The sequence below is a fragment of the Leucoraja erinacea genome, chromosome 28 (assembly GCF_028641065.1).
Source record: "Leucoraja erinacea ecotype New England chromosome 28, Leri_hhj_1, whole genome shotgun sequence".
Classification (NCBI taxonomy): domain Eukaryota; kingdom Metazoa; phylum Chordata; class Chondrichthyes; order Rajiformes; family Rajidae; genus Leucoraja; species Leucoraja erinaceus.
The window spans coordinates 29575454-29593524 of NC_073404.1; the positions used below are offsets into that span (position 1 = coordinate 29575454).

The 18071-nt window shown below is 43.4% G+C and overlaps 1 protein-coding gene across 1 annotated transcript in view; it reads right to left on the reverse strand.

Annotated features, from left to right (window-relative positions):
• Nucleotides 1–5360: 5360 nt before the first annotated feature.
• The window catches only part of phf12b (PHD finger protein 12b), a 78761-nt gene continuing 66050 nt past the window's right edge, over nucleotides 5361–18071 (reverse strand). Inside the window, exons 12-15 of the mRNA XM_055658140.1 lie at nucleotides 15536–15634; nucleotides 11036–11118; nucleotides 8761–8899; nucleotides 5361–5817 (exon numbers count right to left, since the gene is read on the reverse strand). Coding sequence (XP_055514115.1) covers nucleotides 5489–5817; nucleotides 8761–8899; nucleotides 11036–11118; nucleotides 15536–15634 — 650 coding nt within the window. The 3' untranslated portion in view covers nucleotides 5361–5488. The remainder of the gene's footprint in view (nucleotides 5818–8760; nucleotides 8900–11035; nucleotides 11119–15535; nucleotides 15635–18071) is intronic.

Below are 18071 nucleotides of genomic sequence, written 5' to 3' on the forward strand. Positions count from 1 at the left end.
AGATGCTGAAAAATCGAAGGTAGACACAAAGATCTTATAGCGAAGGTACACACACACACATATATATATATATATGTGTGTATATATATAAAATTATACATATAATATACATATATTATATACATAAGTGAATGTGTATATATATATATATAATAAAAAATATAATAAACGAGGAAAAAAAGTTCAGTGTGTGTGAATATATAGTATATATATTATATATATTCTCACACACACTGAACTTTTTTTCTCGTTTATTATATTGTTTACAGAGTACTATGTTTACATATTCTGTTGTGCTGCTGCAAGTAAGAATTTCATTGTTCTATCTGGGACATATAACAATAAAACACTCTTGACTCTTGAAAATTGTATTAAAAAAAAACAAGTTATATAGATAACTAATATAGTGCAAATTAAAAACGGAATATATGACATATATTTCATTGCCCTTTCAGTTTTGTTGCCCATGTTTCCCACTATTCTTACTCCTCACTAATTTTTGTGTTTTAGTTTCTTCACCCTCCCCCTCTGGTATAGGTGTTATGATTGTCACGTGTACCGAGGTACAGTGTAAAGCTTTGTTTTGTTTGCTATTGATTCAAGTCAGATACAATTAAGCCAAACTCCAGTACAATCAGTAGAGCACAGGGAAAGGTACAGAGTGCAGAATATAGTTCTCAGCATTGTAGCGCATCAGTTCCAGAGACAAAGTCCAATGTCCGCAATGGGGTAGAGGTGAATCGGACAGCACCCTAGCTTATGGAAGGACAGTTCAGAAGCCTGATTGTCATCAGAGGAAGAAGCTGTTCCTGATTCCAATGGACACCACAAAAACAGGATCAATACAGGCCCATCGGCCCAACTTGTACATGCTGATCGTGCTAGTTAAACATGAGTTCCCTGTAGCAAATCTGTGCCTTTGCCTTAATTCATTTTTCTCCCCAGCACAAAGGTGAGAATTACTTGCCTGTAGATAGATGCTGGCCTTATCCTTCCCCTTTATTGGGTATGGGAGCAATATTTACTAATGTTTCAGTGCCCTTTACATATAAAGAACATAGAAAATACAATGAATAATTTATGCAGTGTCTTCACCATCTCCTCCTTCACGACTGCTTTGGAGTCACCTTCTTCCTTGAAGAAAAACTGTTTTCATTAAGCACATTAACATTCTACAATTCCACATGTGCCGTTGAAAGCATTTTATCGGGATGCATCACAGCACGGTTTGGGAACTGCTCCATCCAAGACCGCAGGAAATGGCAGAGAATTGTGGACGCAGCCCAGCCCATCACACAAACCCAACCTCCCTTCCACCGACTCCATTTATACCTCACGCTGCCTCGGCAAGGCCTGCAGATTAGTCAAGGGTGATTCTCACCCATCCCATCAGGCAAGAGATACAGAACTGTGAAAACGCATACCTCCAGATTCAGAGACAGTATCTTCCTAGCTTTTAACAGGCATCTAAACCATCCTGCCAGCAACTGGAGTGATCCTGAGCTACCATCTACCTCATTGAAGACCCTTAGACTATACTTTATATTGCACTAAACGTTATTCCCTTTATCCTGTATCCGGATTGTGAATGGCTCGATTGTAATCATGTATTGTCTTTCCGCTGACTGCTTAGCACTCAACAAAACCCTTTTCACTGCACCTCAGTACAAGTGGCAATAAGCTAAATTAATATAGCCTAATTTTGCCCTCAAGTCCCTCTGCTCCTCCATGTGTGACCATTAATGTCTTAACAATGTTTGGATTCCTATTGATGACAGCTAATCTCGTGTTCTATTCACCTCCATTTTAATTTCCTGATTCGTTGCAGCCAGCTTCATTCCCCTTATTATTCCCAAACTGACATCCTTAGTACCCCTTTCCTGATTTATCTTGCTCTGCATTTCTTTCACAATGCAAACCTTGGATTTGTCTGTCAGCTTTGCCCGTCATTTTTTAGTTCCATCTTGCATCTATCCACTTATATAATTGACCTAAATCTTCCCACCATGTCCGAAGAAGGGTCCCGACCCGAAACGTTACCTATCCATGTCCTTCAGAGATGCTGCCTGACCCGCTGAGTTACTCCAGCTTTTTGTATCTGACCATGTCTTTAATGTTCCCTCATCAAAAATTGTGCACATTCCATTCTCCAGAAGCAGACTAAGCAATATTTTGGGAGTCTCAAGGAACTGCAGATGCTGGAATCATGAGCAAAACACAAAGTGCTGGAGGAATCCTGCTAAACTATGTGGTCTGGAGAAGGGTCTTAACCCAAAATGTCATCTGTCCATTCCCTCCACATATGCTGCCTGACCTGCCGAGTTCCTCCAGCACTTTACTTAAGTAATATCTCCTTCCTTGTTGAACAATTCCCCTCTTTGCTCTTAGTACTAATTGGTCCTGTGCAAACTGGAATACAAACAAAATTCCTAATAACTATTCCATTTGAAATCCAAGGACCAAGAACGGCCAGTCACACAGATAATTTGTTCCTGCTGACCAAGATGCTCCATCTACAATAGTCTCACCTCCCTTCAGTCCACCGTGTCTGTGCCGAACGTGATGCCAAGATCAACTATTATCTGCCTGCACATCAAGATCCCTTCAATCCCTGCCTTTCCATATATATATATCTTAGTTTCTGAAACACCACTATTGTACCTGCCTCCACTGTCAGCCCTGGCTGTGCGTTCCAGGCACCCATCATCCTCTAATAAAAACTTGCCCCCCTCACCTTAAAGCTATGGCCTCTTGTATTTTATATTTCCAACCTGGGGAAAAAAAGTTCTGCCCCCCCCCCCCCCCCCCCCCCCCCCCCCCCCCCCCAACCTCAGGCGTTTTGGAGAAACCAATCCAAGTCTGACCAACCTCTCCCTGTAGCTAATACATTCTAATCCTGGCTCGACCCGAAACATCACCCATTCCTAATCTCCAGCTATGCTGCTTGACCCATTGAGTTACTCCAGGTTGTTGTGTCTATCTATTGCCCCAAAGTTTCCACATGCTCCATGTAATGGGGTGACCAGAACCACATGCAATACTCCAACTGCAGCCCAACCATAGTCTTGTGGAGCTGCATCTTGACTTCCTGACGACTGCACTCAATGCCCTGACCAATGAATGCAACCATACCTTACATGTCCTCTTTACCACTCTACCTACTTCCGTTGCCACTTTTCAGCGAGATCTCCCATTACACCAATTTTACAAAATCCTTTACAACGTTCATAATAAAAGTGGATTTGCGTGATGCAATGACTAAAGGGCAAGAAGGGCAGCACGGTGGAGCAGCGGTGGAGTTACTGCCTTGCAGCTCTTGCAGCGCCAGGGACCCGGGTTTGATCCTGACTATGGATGCTGTCTGTACAGAGTTTGTACGTTCTCCCCGTGACCCCGTGTGTTTTCTCTGAGATCATCGGTTTCTTCCCACACTCCAAAGATGTGCAGGTTTGTAGGTTAATTGGCTTGGTATAAATGTAAATTGTTCCAAGTGTGTGTGGGGAAGAGTTAATGTGCTGGGATCGCTGGTCGACGAGGACTCGATGGGCCAAAGTTCCTGATTCCGCACTGTCTAAACTAAACTAAGTGCTAATGATTGAAAAGTTTGTTTACCTGTAGTCATGGCAGCAGCAATTCATCTTTCCCCTCAGTTCCCGAGGTAATGGCAATCAAGATGTAGACTGTAAATTATTAATAATTACCGATCGTATGCTTGCGGTCTTCAGCTTTTCATTTTGTGGGCCTCAAATCAGCTTGCTGGCTATCATGTTAATTGAAGCGTAAAATGAAGACACAAGAAACTGTAGATGTTTGAATCCTGAGCAAATGCAAGGGTCCCTCAGCGGGTCAGACAGCATCTGGGGGGAATGGACAGGCAACGTTTCTGGTCGGGACCGTTTCTTGAGACAATTGAATACTAAGTTCCAGATGCAGGCACGAGGGCAGATCGAGATCAATATCTTTTGGTCAATATTTTTTTAAATCCATGGCTTAGAATTGGTTTCAACAACTGGTACAGCTTTGTCAATCCATATCAAGAATGGAAATCTCATTAAAATGGCTTCAATCTACATTTTGCTTCACTCTGGGACTTTTCCCCCACAGTCTTAATGCCAACATAACCCGAAGCAGTCATGCGGTAACTAAGTACGTTTGTTGCCAAATGATATCAAGTGGCTCAAACATTTCAGGATATTTTCCTCTCTGTTTACTATAGCTTTTAAACTTGCATGAAATCTGAACAATTATTGCAAAACAGAATCACAAAGGCCCACCAGTCGGGAACATCCACGGCCATTGAAATCCGATGACAAGACCTTCCTGTTGACTGAGAAATAAACAGAATCTGAAATAGTTAGAAGTTTATAAAGAGCCCCCAAAGTCATTTTGAAAGTTCGTTGAGCCACAATCATGAAAATCAAACTATAACAACATCGATCGGAATGGAAAAGCAAAGACGCGACAAAGACAGGTACACCACTTACACAATTGAGGAAGCGGAATACGCTCATTTCACACCACCTATAAGACATGGAAGAAAATGGGTGATGACTGATCAGTGTTAAAATATTCAACTGCAACAAAAGTTTTTCTTTAAAAAAATCTGATGTATTTACAGTCATAATAGACAGGCAGAGACAGGAACTTGGAGTCAAATTTTTATATACAGAATACATGAAAGTGTCTGTTGTAAAATCTGAAACAATACATTAACTATTTACATTTGAACTACTGTGTGAAAAAGGACCTTAACAAGCTTACGACAAACTTTTACACTACAATACAACACAACGGCAACTGGTGCCATACCACAAGTTTTTAGCGTGTTAGACATTTAAAAACCACCTGCACCATTAAAGGAGCATTGACACAGACTCTACTTTTAACACTTCTCCTTCTCAGTCAAATAAAATACCATTGATATTTGAAAGATTTCTTTCCTCTTCAATCAGTTCACAGCAGCTACTCGTAGTGCAAAAGTAGCGGAAAAACACCTGGCTCATAGGGACTCCCAGATGCATTTAAATAAAACATTGATCAGAGTAGATAAACATATCCTTTTATGAAAACTTTGCACATATTTATAAAAACTATTGTCACTGGCACAAAATATAACAAGTCTTTGATTATTTGTACATGTTTAGGGATGCAGTCCGAATGTATCCTAGGCTTTTTCCAGTTCGTTCTACTGAGGGCTTTGCCATGACCTTTGAACAGGACCTCTGCTGCGCCTTCTCATTCAGTCAACATTTACAACTATGACAAGTTACATATTTAAAAGAGAAGTCATTATACAAATTCTATGTGCAACTGCCCACAAAATCTGAGCAAAAAAAAAAAGGTGGAGGGGGGGGAGGAGGGGGGGGGGGGGGGGGCAAAAAAAAAAAAAAAATTAAAAAATGCTGAAGATACTTCATTCCATGCAATATAAAGACAGCTTCTTCGGTTCATGGTTCCCTGTTTAGTCCTATGTACACTTCAGAAACTCTCATGGAACAGAGTTGGATCGTAACACTGGGACTTGATGAAGTTTCATCAAATGCTTCTGTTCTAGGTCAGCATCGTGCAAGAGGCCTTCCTCCTCTTTTGGCTGCCTCATTGCAAACTCTGTGATGCTGAAGACAAACTGGAGGCAGCCCAGCTTGATGTAGCTTCCGTGATGCAGCAGCGCCGTCCCTTCCCACCCTGCGCCACTGCCCCCGATTAAACTGGAGCTGCTGGCCTTGCAGCTGCACGCTTTACCCTGCGGTCCCTGGGCCTGGGAACTCATGACCATCTCCTCCTGCTCCTCCTCTTCCTTTCTGCTCTTGCAATATTCTGCAACAAAAGACAAAACAAGAAATAATTATGGCGCAGGTCGACGGGAAACATTTGGAATGTTCTACACCCGCGAGAACGCCATGGGGTGGCACGGTGACGCAGCAGCGGTCGAGTTGCTGCCTCACAGCGCCAGAGACACCGGTTCCATCCTGACCACGGGTGCTGTCTGTACAGAGTTTGTACGTTCTCTCCCTGTGATCCGCGTGGATTTTCTCTTGGGGCACTAGTTTCCTTCCACAGTCCAAAGATGTACAGGTTTGTAGGTCAATTGGCTTGATATAAATGTAAATTGTCCCTAATGTGTAGGGTTGTGTTAGTGCCCTGTTTCCGCGCTGTATCTCTGGACCAAACTAAAAAAAAATGCACTTCAAAGATGGACACAAAGTGCTGGAGTAACGCAGCGGGTCAGGGCAGTATCTCTGGAGGAAAAGGATGAGTGACGTTTCAGATTGGGACACTGCGTCAGACTCTGAAGAAGGGTCCCGACGCAAAACGTCAACCACCCTTTTTCTCCAGAGATGCTGCCTAACCCGCTGAGCTACTCCAGCATTGTGTCTATCTTTGATATAAACCAGCATCTGCAATTCTTTGTTCCTACTTTTAAAATCAGCTTTAATCTATTAGAATATCTGTAGGCAACAGATATCCATTTAAATTTTAATCCATTAGAATATCTGAAGGCTCCCTGTGGGCTTCCTTATGACTGTGTGGGTTTCCTCCGGTTTCCTCTCACATCCCCAAAACTTGTAGGTTCATTGGCCTCCGTAAATTGCTTCTAATGCGTAGGGAGTAGTTGAGGAGATGTGCAGGACCAGTTTAGTTTCCACAGAGCGGTGGGTGCCTGGAACGAGCTGTCACGGGTGGCAGTGGAGGCACATACGGATTGATTTGCAAGGGATTGAGGGATATGGATCACCTGTCGGCAGAGGAGATTAACTTAGCATCATGTTCAACACGGACATCGTGGTCTGAGGGGCCTGTTCTTGTGCTGTTCTGTGTCCTCCAAGTCAAGTCAGTGGCGTCAATTCTGAAAACCTGATATTGTCCAGTGAAAATATTTGCACATTTACACATGGGGCGGCACAGTGGCGCAGCGGTAGAGTTGCTGCCGCACAGCACCGGAGACCCGGGTTCCATCCTGACTACGGGTGCCGTCTGTACGGAGTTTGTACGTCCTCCCTGTGACCTGCGTGGGGTTTCTCCGGGTGCTCCAATTTCATCCTACACTCCAAAGACGTAGAGGTTTGTAGGTTAATGTAAGCTTGGTGTAAATGTAAATTGTCTCGAGTATGTGTAGGATAGAGTTAGCGTTCGGGGATTGCTGATCTGCGCAGATTCAGTTGGCCGAAGGGTCTGTTTCTGCGCTTTATCTCTAAACTAAACTAAATCTAAGTGCTTCAGTTAAGGAGATGCTGGCAATTTGAAGAGTGAGCCATCCCCTTGTGTCTTCCCTGCAGCTACAGTTTTCTCGAGTGGAACAGCGCAGTGGGAGAAGCCAGTCACCCTGCTGGAGATTCCTTCTGTCTTTGCTGTTATTTCTTTCAATCGGGGCTCCAGCTAAACAGATATGGGCCACTCTCCAGCTTAACAGTTTGAACCCAAGGCCTACTGGCACAAGTGAGACTTTGCAATGTAATTAAGCTTCTTAAAGGTCTGAAGAAGGGTCTCGACCTGAAACGTCACCCATTCCTTCTCTCCAGAGATGCTGCCTGTCCCGCTGAGTTACTCAACCATTTTGGGTCTATCTTCAGTGTAAAGCAGCATCTGCAGCTCCTCCCTACATAATTAAGCTTCTGTTCCCTGAAGCACAGCAGAATACTTCCTAGTCACAATTAAAGGGCCGTCAAGCAATCAAAAACGTTATTCGCGAGTCAATCAGTGTTTCAAATTATGTGAGCTTAATCAAGGATGTCTCACCCTGGTCACATCCTCTTCTCCCATCTCCCATCAGGCAAGAGGTACAGAAGTGTGAAAATGCACACTTGCAGATTCAAGCACAGTTTCTTCCCAGCTATTATCAGTCACCCTAGTAACAACTAGGGAGCGGTCCTGGGAAGTACCATCTACCTCATTGGAGACCCTCAGACTATCTTTATTCAGACTTTCCTGGACTTTACCTTGTACTGAACGTTATTCCCTTTATCATGTATCTGTATACAGTGGACGGCTCGATTGCAAAAAATGTTTTTGTCTTTCTGGTACACGTGACAATAGCCTAATCTGAACTAAACTGTGGTACACTGTGAGAGAATACCAATAATTTTGATTGGCCCACAAAAAGAAATGTACTGCCCAATAGTCCCCAAGGATAAAAGTTAAAAATTCCCAGTGTGTTCAAATCCATGAATTTATACCAAGCATTCATGTTGGTGAGTCTGCATTTAGAATATTGTGTTCAGTTCTGGGAAACATGTTATAGGGAAGATTGCACAAAAAAGCTGGAGAAACTCAGCGGGTGCAGCAGCATCTATGGAGCGAAGGAAATAGGCAACGTTTCGGGCCGAAACCCTTCTTCAGACGTTGCCTATTTCCTTCGCTCCATAGATGTTACTGCACCCGCTGAGTTTCTCCAGCTTTTTTGTGTAACCTTCGATTCTCCAGCATCTGCAGTTCCTTCTTAAACAATGTTATAGGGAAGATATTGTCAAGCTTGAAAGGGTTCAGAAAATATTTACGAGGATGTTGCCAGGTCTAGAGGGTGTGAACTTTTGGGAGAGGTTGAGTAGGCTGGGTCTCTCTCTATTCCATGGAGCGCAGGGGGATGAGGGTAGATCTTATAGAGGTGTACAAAATCATGAGAGGAATAGATCAAGCAGATGCAGCAACTCTACCAGCTGCGCTGCGCTGAATTCTTTTATATCATGACAAAAGTACAGAACAAGTAGTAAGAATTACTCTACATCAACCTAACTTTGGGAAATGTGAAAAGTAAATGCTTACTTATTACACTTTGAACTTTGGCAACAATACTGCTTGGTGGAGTGGGTGTAGTTTTCTCAGAGAAGTCACATGAATAGAGCACGTTGTCAACAGTCGTCCCATGTTCACTGTAGTTCAGCAATTCATAGTGTTTTGTGTTCTAAAATCAGATAATGTACCACAATTTTAAATCGTCAGCAAGTCGTCCCAAACTTTTAAACATTGTGTCAATAGCAACTGTTGACAAACAAACAAATAAGTGTTCAATAGTTCTGGAGCAGTCACCCGTGGATTTTTATGGATTAATCTACACCCAAAACTATTGATCAGGCAGACCCACCCCCCCCCCCCCCCCCAAAAAAAATCAAACAACAATTTCACACGTCAGCTAAAATGCAACAACAGGAGAAGCCACTGATGATGGTTCAGTACATTTTTCTCCCCCTTTATCCAATTTTCTTCTAACCATACGGCATGGAAACAGGCCCTTTGGCCCAGTTAGTCTGCGCTGAGCAAACGCCCATTTACACTGTCGTCGGCAATTTTGAAAATGATAAGGAAAGTGAGTAGTTTATAATCTGTTTAACCCAAGACTTTACATACTGGGGACGCATGACGGGAAAATGGCCAACATAGGGAACCTAAGGCTGTTAGTGAGGCAATAAATAGATTTATAGTGAGGTTTAGGCTTCACAGCACAGCTAATTTAGTTGAAATAAACATTACAAGTTGGCAACTAAGCTGAGGGTAATAAAACTGCTCAGGAAATAAAAGAAGGGTCTCGTGCCGAAACATCACCCATTCCCTTCTCTCCAGAGATGCTGCCTGTCCCACTGAGTTACTCCAGCATTCTGTGTCTACCCAGGAAATAATATCTTTGGTTGTGCCCATTTATTAGATATATGGGAGAGGGGGTTTTGAAATAACAGGAAACACTAAGTTAAAGTTACCTCTGGGCAAAGACAAAGACGAAAGGTTACAGAGACATTGATCAATGATGAATTATTTCAGAAATGTAGAATCCATATTGTGGTGAGATGAATATGACCATTGTGCTGAGATGAATATGAACAGGTGTGTGTGCTGTGAATCTTTGAAACACTTTGGGTGTTCTCAGAGTGTTTCCCAATGTGTACTGTTACGGCTGATTTGTTTGAGAAACCCACCACTGGTCTACAAGATGTTTTTAATTTAGCATCTGTTCTTATCTGAGCTGGGCCCCTAGTAAGGCAGATTCAGGGTACAGATGTAACATGTAAAATTCCCTTCTACATAATCTCTCCACTAATCCCATTTCTTTCAAAGTCTTTCTACTTGTATCTAAACAAAATCAATGCTACCTTGTGCAATTCCCCTGCCATGAAGTCATCTCAGCAGCTGAAGACAACCTACCCACGATACCTGTACAAGTGCTAGTCCTTCTCCTTTGACATTTTTCTGTGGTAATTAATTGGCTTGACTTCAGAAATATATATATTTCATACCCCAATAAATTCATGAGGCATAGGAGAAGAATTAGACCGTTCGGCCATGGCGTCTACTCAGTCCTACAATCATGGCTGATCCAACTCTTCCCATCAACCCCATTCTCCTGCCTTCTCCCTACAACCCTTGACACCCTTACCATTCAAGATTCTTTATCGTAAACATTCTAGCTTCTCCCTTGTATGATTTTAGAATGCACACCAACTTATGTCCCTTGTTTCAAAATGATCAGAGGGGCTTTGCCCACGATTTCTCATCTAACACAAATCTACAATTTTTTAATCATAAATAGGTTAGATGGCAGAGTTATTAAATTTTATTATAGTTATTATATTTCAAAGTGAACAAACTCCAGCAAATATGTATAATGATCTGCATTTAGATTAAGTCATCGGTACTGAAAATGGAACAATTAAACTATTGTTTGCAATAAAAACATTTTTTTTGTTTATGGTTAGGAAGCATTTAGAGGGACAAGGGATCAAACCGGGTAAATGGGACGCGCTTAGATAGGACTTTCTAGCTTTCCAAGTCTCAGTAAAGAGGGCGGTAAAAGTGAAGATAGACACAAAATGCTGGAGTAACTCAGCGGGACAGACAGCATCTCTCGATTGAAGGAATGGGTGATGTTTCTGGCCGAGACCCTTCATCAGACCCGAAACGACACCCATTCCTTCTATCCAGAGATGCTGCCTGACCCGCTGAATTACTCCAGTATGTCTATTTCCAGTGTAAACCTGCACCTGCAGTTCCCTCCCACATGCACTGTAAAGTGAAGCATTTTGCTTTCAAGTAGAGGATGGAACCTTACCTCATCATAGAATATGCAGGCATGTTTGCCTGAAACATAATTACAATAACCATAATTTGTAAGGCACACATCCATGTCGGCACCTGAACAGAAACAAGAAAGCAAATTTCAGTTCCAATAGTCTGTCTGCATTTTCCCGCCTGCCCTCGAAATATTAAGGAACGCACATTCCCAAGAATAAGCTTGATCCATTCAAAGAACGCAATGTACTATGTCGATACATCGGAAAACAAAAATCATAAAAATCAGTGCACCACAAAATCAATGATATGCAAGCAGCTTGCAGCGTACATCACAAATACATGAGACAGAACATACAACTGGAGAGCAACAAAGAGAGCAAAGGTGAGAAATATAACCATGGAATGATGTAACAGAGACTGAGAGCAAGACAGTTGTAGACCAGTTAGTTAGTGTGAGGGTTGCATAGAGAAGTATGGAATGGAATGTTGCGGCTCTACAAGGCGCTGGTCAGGCCGCATTTGGAATATTGTGAGCAATTTTGGGCACCATGTCTGAGGAAGGATGTGCTGGCTCCGGAGAGGGTCCAGAGGAGGTTTATAAGAATGATCCCAGGAATGAGTAAGTTAACTTGTGTTGGGCGTTTGTCGGCACTGGGCCTGTACTCGCTGGAGTTTAGAAGAATGAGGGGGGGACCTCATTGAAGCATACAGAATAGTGAAAGACTTGGATAGAGTGGATGTGGAGAGGATGTTTTCACTAGTGGGAGAGTCTAGGACTAGAGCTCATAGCCTTAGAATTGAAGGACATTCTTTTAGGAAGGAGTTGAAGAAAATTTCTTTAGTCAGAGGGTGGTGAATCTGTGGAATTCTTTGCCTAATTCTACTCCTATCACATGACCTTAAGTAGGGTAAAGAGAGAGAAAATTTGAGATGGTTGCAGACAGAGACAGGGAGACTGAGAAAGTGAGAGCACCGCACATAATAATATGAAAAACCAAGAAAATGGGTGGCATGGTAGTAGAACTACTGCCTTACAGAACCAGAGACCTGGGTTCAATCCTGACTATGGGTGCTTGCCTGTACAGCGTTTGCACGTTCTCCCCGTGATCTGCGTGCGATTTCTCAGAGATCGTCGATTTTCTCCCACACTCCAAAGACGTACAGGTTTGTAGGTTAAATGGCTTGGTGTAAATGTAAAATTTTCCCCAATGTGTGTCGGGTAGTGTTAACATGCGGGGATCGCAGGTCAGTGCGGACTTGGTGGGCCGAAGGGCCTGTTTCCGTGCTGTATCACTCAACTACATTAAAAGATGAAGGCAGCGACAGGCATACTTAGTGTGTCACGGGTCAGACGGAAAAAGATTAGAAATGAGAAAGGAATGTACAAATACGTAACAGGGAGTGTGCAAGCAGAAAGACAGAAAGAGAGTGTTCAAATCAGAAAGGGAGTATGGTATGTTTATTTTATATGCTACAGGAAATCAACTCCTCAGTTGTATGCATGCCAGATGTGCTTCAAGAGTCACGAGTGCTTAATTGTCCTATATGCCAACAATGGAACAATTAAAATCTTACTTGCAGCAGCTGAGCAGGCCCGTAATCACAGTACACACAGCTAAACATAATCATTTATTAATTTCTAAGGTAGACAAAAATGCTGGAGGAATTCGGCGGGTGAGGCAGCATCTATGGAGAGAAGGAATAGGTGACGTTTCGGGTCTCGACCCGAAACGCCACCTATTCCTTCTCTCCATAGATGCCGCCTCACCCGCTGAGTTCCTCCAGCATTTTTGTCTACCTTTGATTTTTCCAGCATCTGCAGTTCTTTCTTAAACATTTATTAAATTCTACTAATTTGTTTGGGTGAATTTGGTAAACGAGTCTAACTACATCTGCTCTAACTAAATGACCGGAAATGCAAGCTGATCTGACAGATTTGTTTCTCCAAACACCTATCTGTTCAATGAATAACATCAGGTGAAGTTGTGCTTAGTTTCTGGCTTTTTCAGAAAGAATATACTATTTATGGGTTCTGTTTTGAATGCCGAATAAACCAGTTTAGTTGTAACTAATAAATTACAAAATATTCAGTTTTGTTTCCTAGACGAGGGCCCTTCGGCCCACCAAGTCGTGCTAACCATCGATTATCTGTTCACACTAGTTACAATAAGATACGATAAAACTTTATTCATCCCCCGAGGGAAATGGTCTGTCGACAGTCACAACACACAAGGTACACAAAAACTTGAAATTAAAAGTGAAAACAAAAATAAAAAGACAAGTGAATGTTGACTGGCTGCTGTGTGCACAGTTCGTTCATTGGAACAAATGAACAAGCAAACGTATTCGCTGGGCAGAGGACTCTAAACTAGAGTGCACCCCCCCCCCCCCATCCCCCATGTTGGGTACCCATTTTTCGTCATGGCGGTTCCCCTACGCTGGGACCCCATCGTCTTCCCCTCCCCTCTCACCCTCATCGACCGCGAGGCCCCACCATTCTGTCATCCCACTTTCTCACCCATTCCCTACCGATAAGGGGCCATTTACAGACAATTAACCTATAAACTCACACGTCCTTAGGATGTGGGAGGAAACCGGAGCACCCAGAGGAAACCCACGCAGTCAGGCGGAGAACGCACAAACTCCACACAGACAGCACCCGAGGAGACGGCAGCAGCATACCAGCTGTACCGCCCTTCAACTTGACACAGTCATCTGAATATGACATATTTATCTTTCAAACATTCAGCTTTCCAAGTTAAATCAGAATTAAGTTAGGGCGGTATAGCAGTAGAGTTGCTGCCTAACTGCACCAGAGATCTGGGTTTGATTCTGACTACGGTTGCTGTCTGTGCGAAGTTACTACGTTCTTCGGAGTAAACGGGTCCTTTTCACAATGGCAGGCAGTGCCTAGTGGGGTACCGCAAGGCTCAGTGCTGGGGCCCCAGCTATTTACAATATATATTAATGACCTGGATGAGGGAATTGAAGGCAATATCTCCAAGTTTGCGGATGACACTAAGCTGGGGGGCAGTGTTAGCTGTGAGGAGGATGCTAGGAGACTGCAAGGTGACTTGGATAGGCTGGGTGAGTGGGCAAATGTTTGGCAGATGCAATATAATGTGGATAAATGTGAGGTTATCCATTTTGGTGGCAAAAACGGGAAGCAGACTATTATCTAAATGGTGGCCGATTGGGAAAGGGGGAGATGCAGCGAGACCTGGGTGTCATGGTACACCAGTCATTGAAGGTAGGCATGCAGGTGCAGCAGGCAGTAAAGAAAGCGAATGGTATGTAGCTTTCATTGCAAAAGGATTTGAGTATAGGAGCAGGGAGGTTCTACTGCAGTTGTACTTGGTGAGACCACACCTGGAGTATTGCGTACAGTTTTGGTCTCCAAATCTGAGGAAGGACATTATTGCCCTAGAGGGCGTGCAGAGACAGTTCATCAGACTGATTCCTGGGATGTCAGGACTGTCTTATGAAGAAAGGCTGGATAGACTTGGTTTATACTCTCTAGAATTTAGGAGATTGAGAGGGGATCTTATAGAAACTTACAAAATTCTTAAGGGGTTGGACAGGCTAGATGCAGGAAGATTGTTCCCGATGTTAGGGAAGTCCAGGACAAGGGGTCACAGCTTAAGGATAAGGGGGAAATCCTTTAAAACCGAGATGAGAAGAACTTTTTTCACACAGAGAGTGGTGAATCTCTGGAACTCTCTGCCACAGAGGGTAGTTGAGGCCAGTTCATTGGCTATATTTAAGAGGGAGTTAGATGTGGCCCTTGTGGCTAAGGGGATCGGGGGGTATGGAGAGAAGGCAGGTACGGGATACTGAGTTGGATGATCAGCCATGATCATATTGAATGGCGGTGCAGGCTCGAAGGGCCGAATGGCCTACTCCTGCACCTAATTTCTATGTTTCTATGTTTCCTGTGAATGCGTGGGTTTTGTCCGGGTGCGTGGGTTTCCTCCCAGACGTAGAGGTTTGTGGGTTAATTGGCTTTGGTAACAATTGTAAACTGTCCCCAGTGTGTGTAGGATAGTGCTAGTGTATCGGGATGGCTGGTCCCGGCGGACATGGTGGGCCGACCGGTGTCCGCACTGCATTTCTAAACTAAAATCAGCTTTGGAGGGATGGGGTAGCCACAATTAAGCATTTTTAAAAAATTAAAAAATTAAAAGACATTTATAGATATCAAACAAGAACTGAGCGAGTCAGGTAGCATCTCTGAAGAAAATGGATGGGTCACGTTTCGGGTGGGGACCGTTCCTCAGATTCCATTCTGAAGAAGGGACGTGACTCGAAAGGTCACCCATCCCTTCTCTCCAGATATGCTGCCCGACCCGCTGAGTTACTCCAGTACTTTGCGTCTATCTTCAGTATGTACCAGCACCAGCAGGTCCTCTCTATACAATTTCTGAAACAATGCTGGTAAACAGGAGAAATCAGCACAGATAAAGATGCTCTGTAAGTATCAACCACTTGCACATCATATCACGTTCAGTTCGCTATTTAACGGATGGGTTTTGCTCACCTGTTCCTATATAAAGTGTTCGGTAGCACATACTAACAGCTTGACCTTTACCCGTTAGGGGATAAAACACAGCTCGTGCCTGAACTTCTTTCACTGGAACTATAAAGTAAAAAAAAAAAATTAAGGTTAAAAGCTGCAGCGCTGGTCTGGAGTTGAACAGGAAACACTCAATTCAAAATATAATTGAAATTTAAGTTAACAAGTTAATAATTTCAATATATAGTGACTGACAAATCATAGACAATAGACAATAGGTGCAGTAGTAGGCCATTCGGCCCTTCGAGCCAGCATCGCCACTCAATGTGATCATGGCTGATTATCCCCAATCACTACCCCGTTCCTGCCTTCTCCCCATATCTCGACGCCACTGTTTTTAAGCGCCCTATCTAGCTCTTTCTTGAAAGCATCCAGAGAATCTACCTCCACCGCCCTCTGAGGCAGAGAATTGCACAGACTCACCACTCTCTGTGAGAAAAAGTGTTTCCTTGTCTCCGTTCTAAATGGCTTACTCCTTATTCTTAAACTGTGGCCCCTGGTTCGGGACTCCCCCAACATCGGGAACACGTTTCCTGCCTCTAGTGTGTCCAAGCCCTTAACAATCTTATATGTTTCAATGAGATCTCCTCTCATCCTTCTAAACTCCAGAGTGTACAAGCCCAGCTGCTCCATTCTCTCAGCATATGACAGTCCCACCATCCCGGGAATTAACCTTGTAAACCTACGCTGCACTCCCTCAATAGCAAGAAAGTCCTTCCTCAAATTAGAGGACCAAAACCGCACACAATACTCCAGGTGTGTGATCTCACTAGGGCTCTGTACAACTGCAGAAGGACCTCTTTGCTCCTATATTCGATTCCTCTTGTTATAAAGGCCAACATGCCATTTGCTTTCTTCACTGCCTGCTGTACCTGCATGCTTACTTTCATAGACTGATGTACAAGGACCCCCAGATCCCGTTGTACTTCCCCCTTTCCCAAATTGACGCCATTTAGATAGTAATCTGAAGTAATCATCAAAGATGGCAGCTTCTGGATGCAAGATGGCCAAGCGACTCTTAGCATGTTGGTCCCAGAAGTGGACTTGCAATCATTCATTACCATCGCTCCACTCTTTTAAATCTTTATTTCAATAGCAGCGTTTTTTATTCCCTTTCTCCCGTATCAGTATTGTCATCATGTATAGTAATTTCCCTGAAAGGTTAGCATGCAACAGAAAAATGCTTTTCACTGTACCTCAGTACACATGGCAATAGTAAACTAAATTTTAAATGACTTAATAAAAACATGACCAATATGTACAGGAAAATTGTACCATGACAAATAGGGCCATTTAAAGCGTAGATAAAAATCACACAAAATGTTTTAATGAGTCTAATGGACTCCGGATCAAAACACAACTGCTGGAACAACTCAGCGGGTCAGTGTCTGTGGAGGGACTGGACAAGTAATGTTCGGGTCAAGACCTTTCTTTTGACTGATCTAATAGGAGGAGAAGGCAGGAACGGGGTACTGATTTTGGATGATCAGCCATGATCACATTGAATGGCGGTGCTGGCACGAAGGGCCGAATGGCCTACTCCTACACCCGTTTTCTACGTTTCTGTCCCAGCTTAAAATGTCACCTATCCATTCTCTCCGCAGATGCTGCCTGACCCGCTGACTTCCTCCAGCACTGTGCTTTGCTCAAGATTCCAACAGCTGCAGTTTCTTGTGTCATCATAAGCCAGATCGGTTTGGAAAGAAAGCTCCCAATTTGGTGCTTGATGGAATTTTCTCGCAAATTTACCAGGTTCATGATTTGCTACATTGGCATTTGAATACACCCCCTGGGTTATTGTCCTATTTCTTAAACCTGCCACGGAGGCAGAATGCACCTAAAACAGCCATTTCAGAATTCTTGAGAAATGTTTACTCATCAGAACTGATCTTAGAACGGAGATGAGGAAACACTTTTCCACACAGAGTTGTGAGTGTGGAATTCTCTGCCAGTGGAGGCCAGTTTTCTGGAAACTTTCAAGAAAGAGAGCTAGATGGGGCTCTTGAAGATAGCGGGGTCAAGGCACATGGGGAGTAGGCAGGAATGGGGTACTGATTGTGGATGATCAGCCATGATCACATTGAATGGCGGTGCTGGCTCAAAAGGCCGATTGGCCTACTCCTTCATCTATTGTCTATTTATGAAACATTAACACCGTTTTCACAGATGCTGCCGGACTTGCTCAGTGTTCCCAGAATTTGTTTTACTTCACAATCCCAGCATTTGCCGTTTTGCAAATTTCAATCACATTCTAATCTATTCCTGAATGACACGGTGCACTTTAACAGAAGAGTTTCCAAATAATTTTAACAAGTTTATGAATGTAATCTAGAAACATAAAGGGAACAATATACTTTGGTATGGAGTATCTTAAAGTTGGACGTAGGCCTGAAGATGGGAGGCATTTCTGCTGGACCGTCCCAGAACATGGCAAACAAGTGGCAGAGGACATGGTTACAAATGACGGGGCGGAGGGAGAATGGGGAAAGACAGTGGGCGG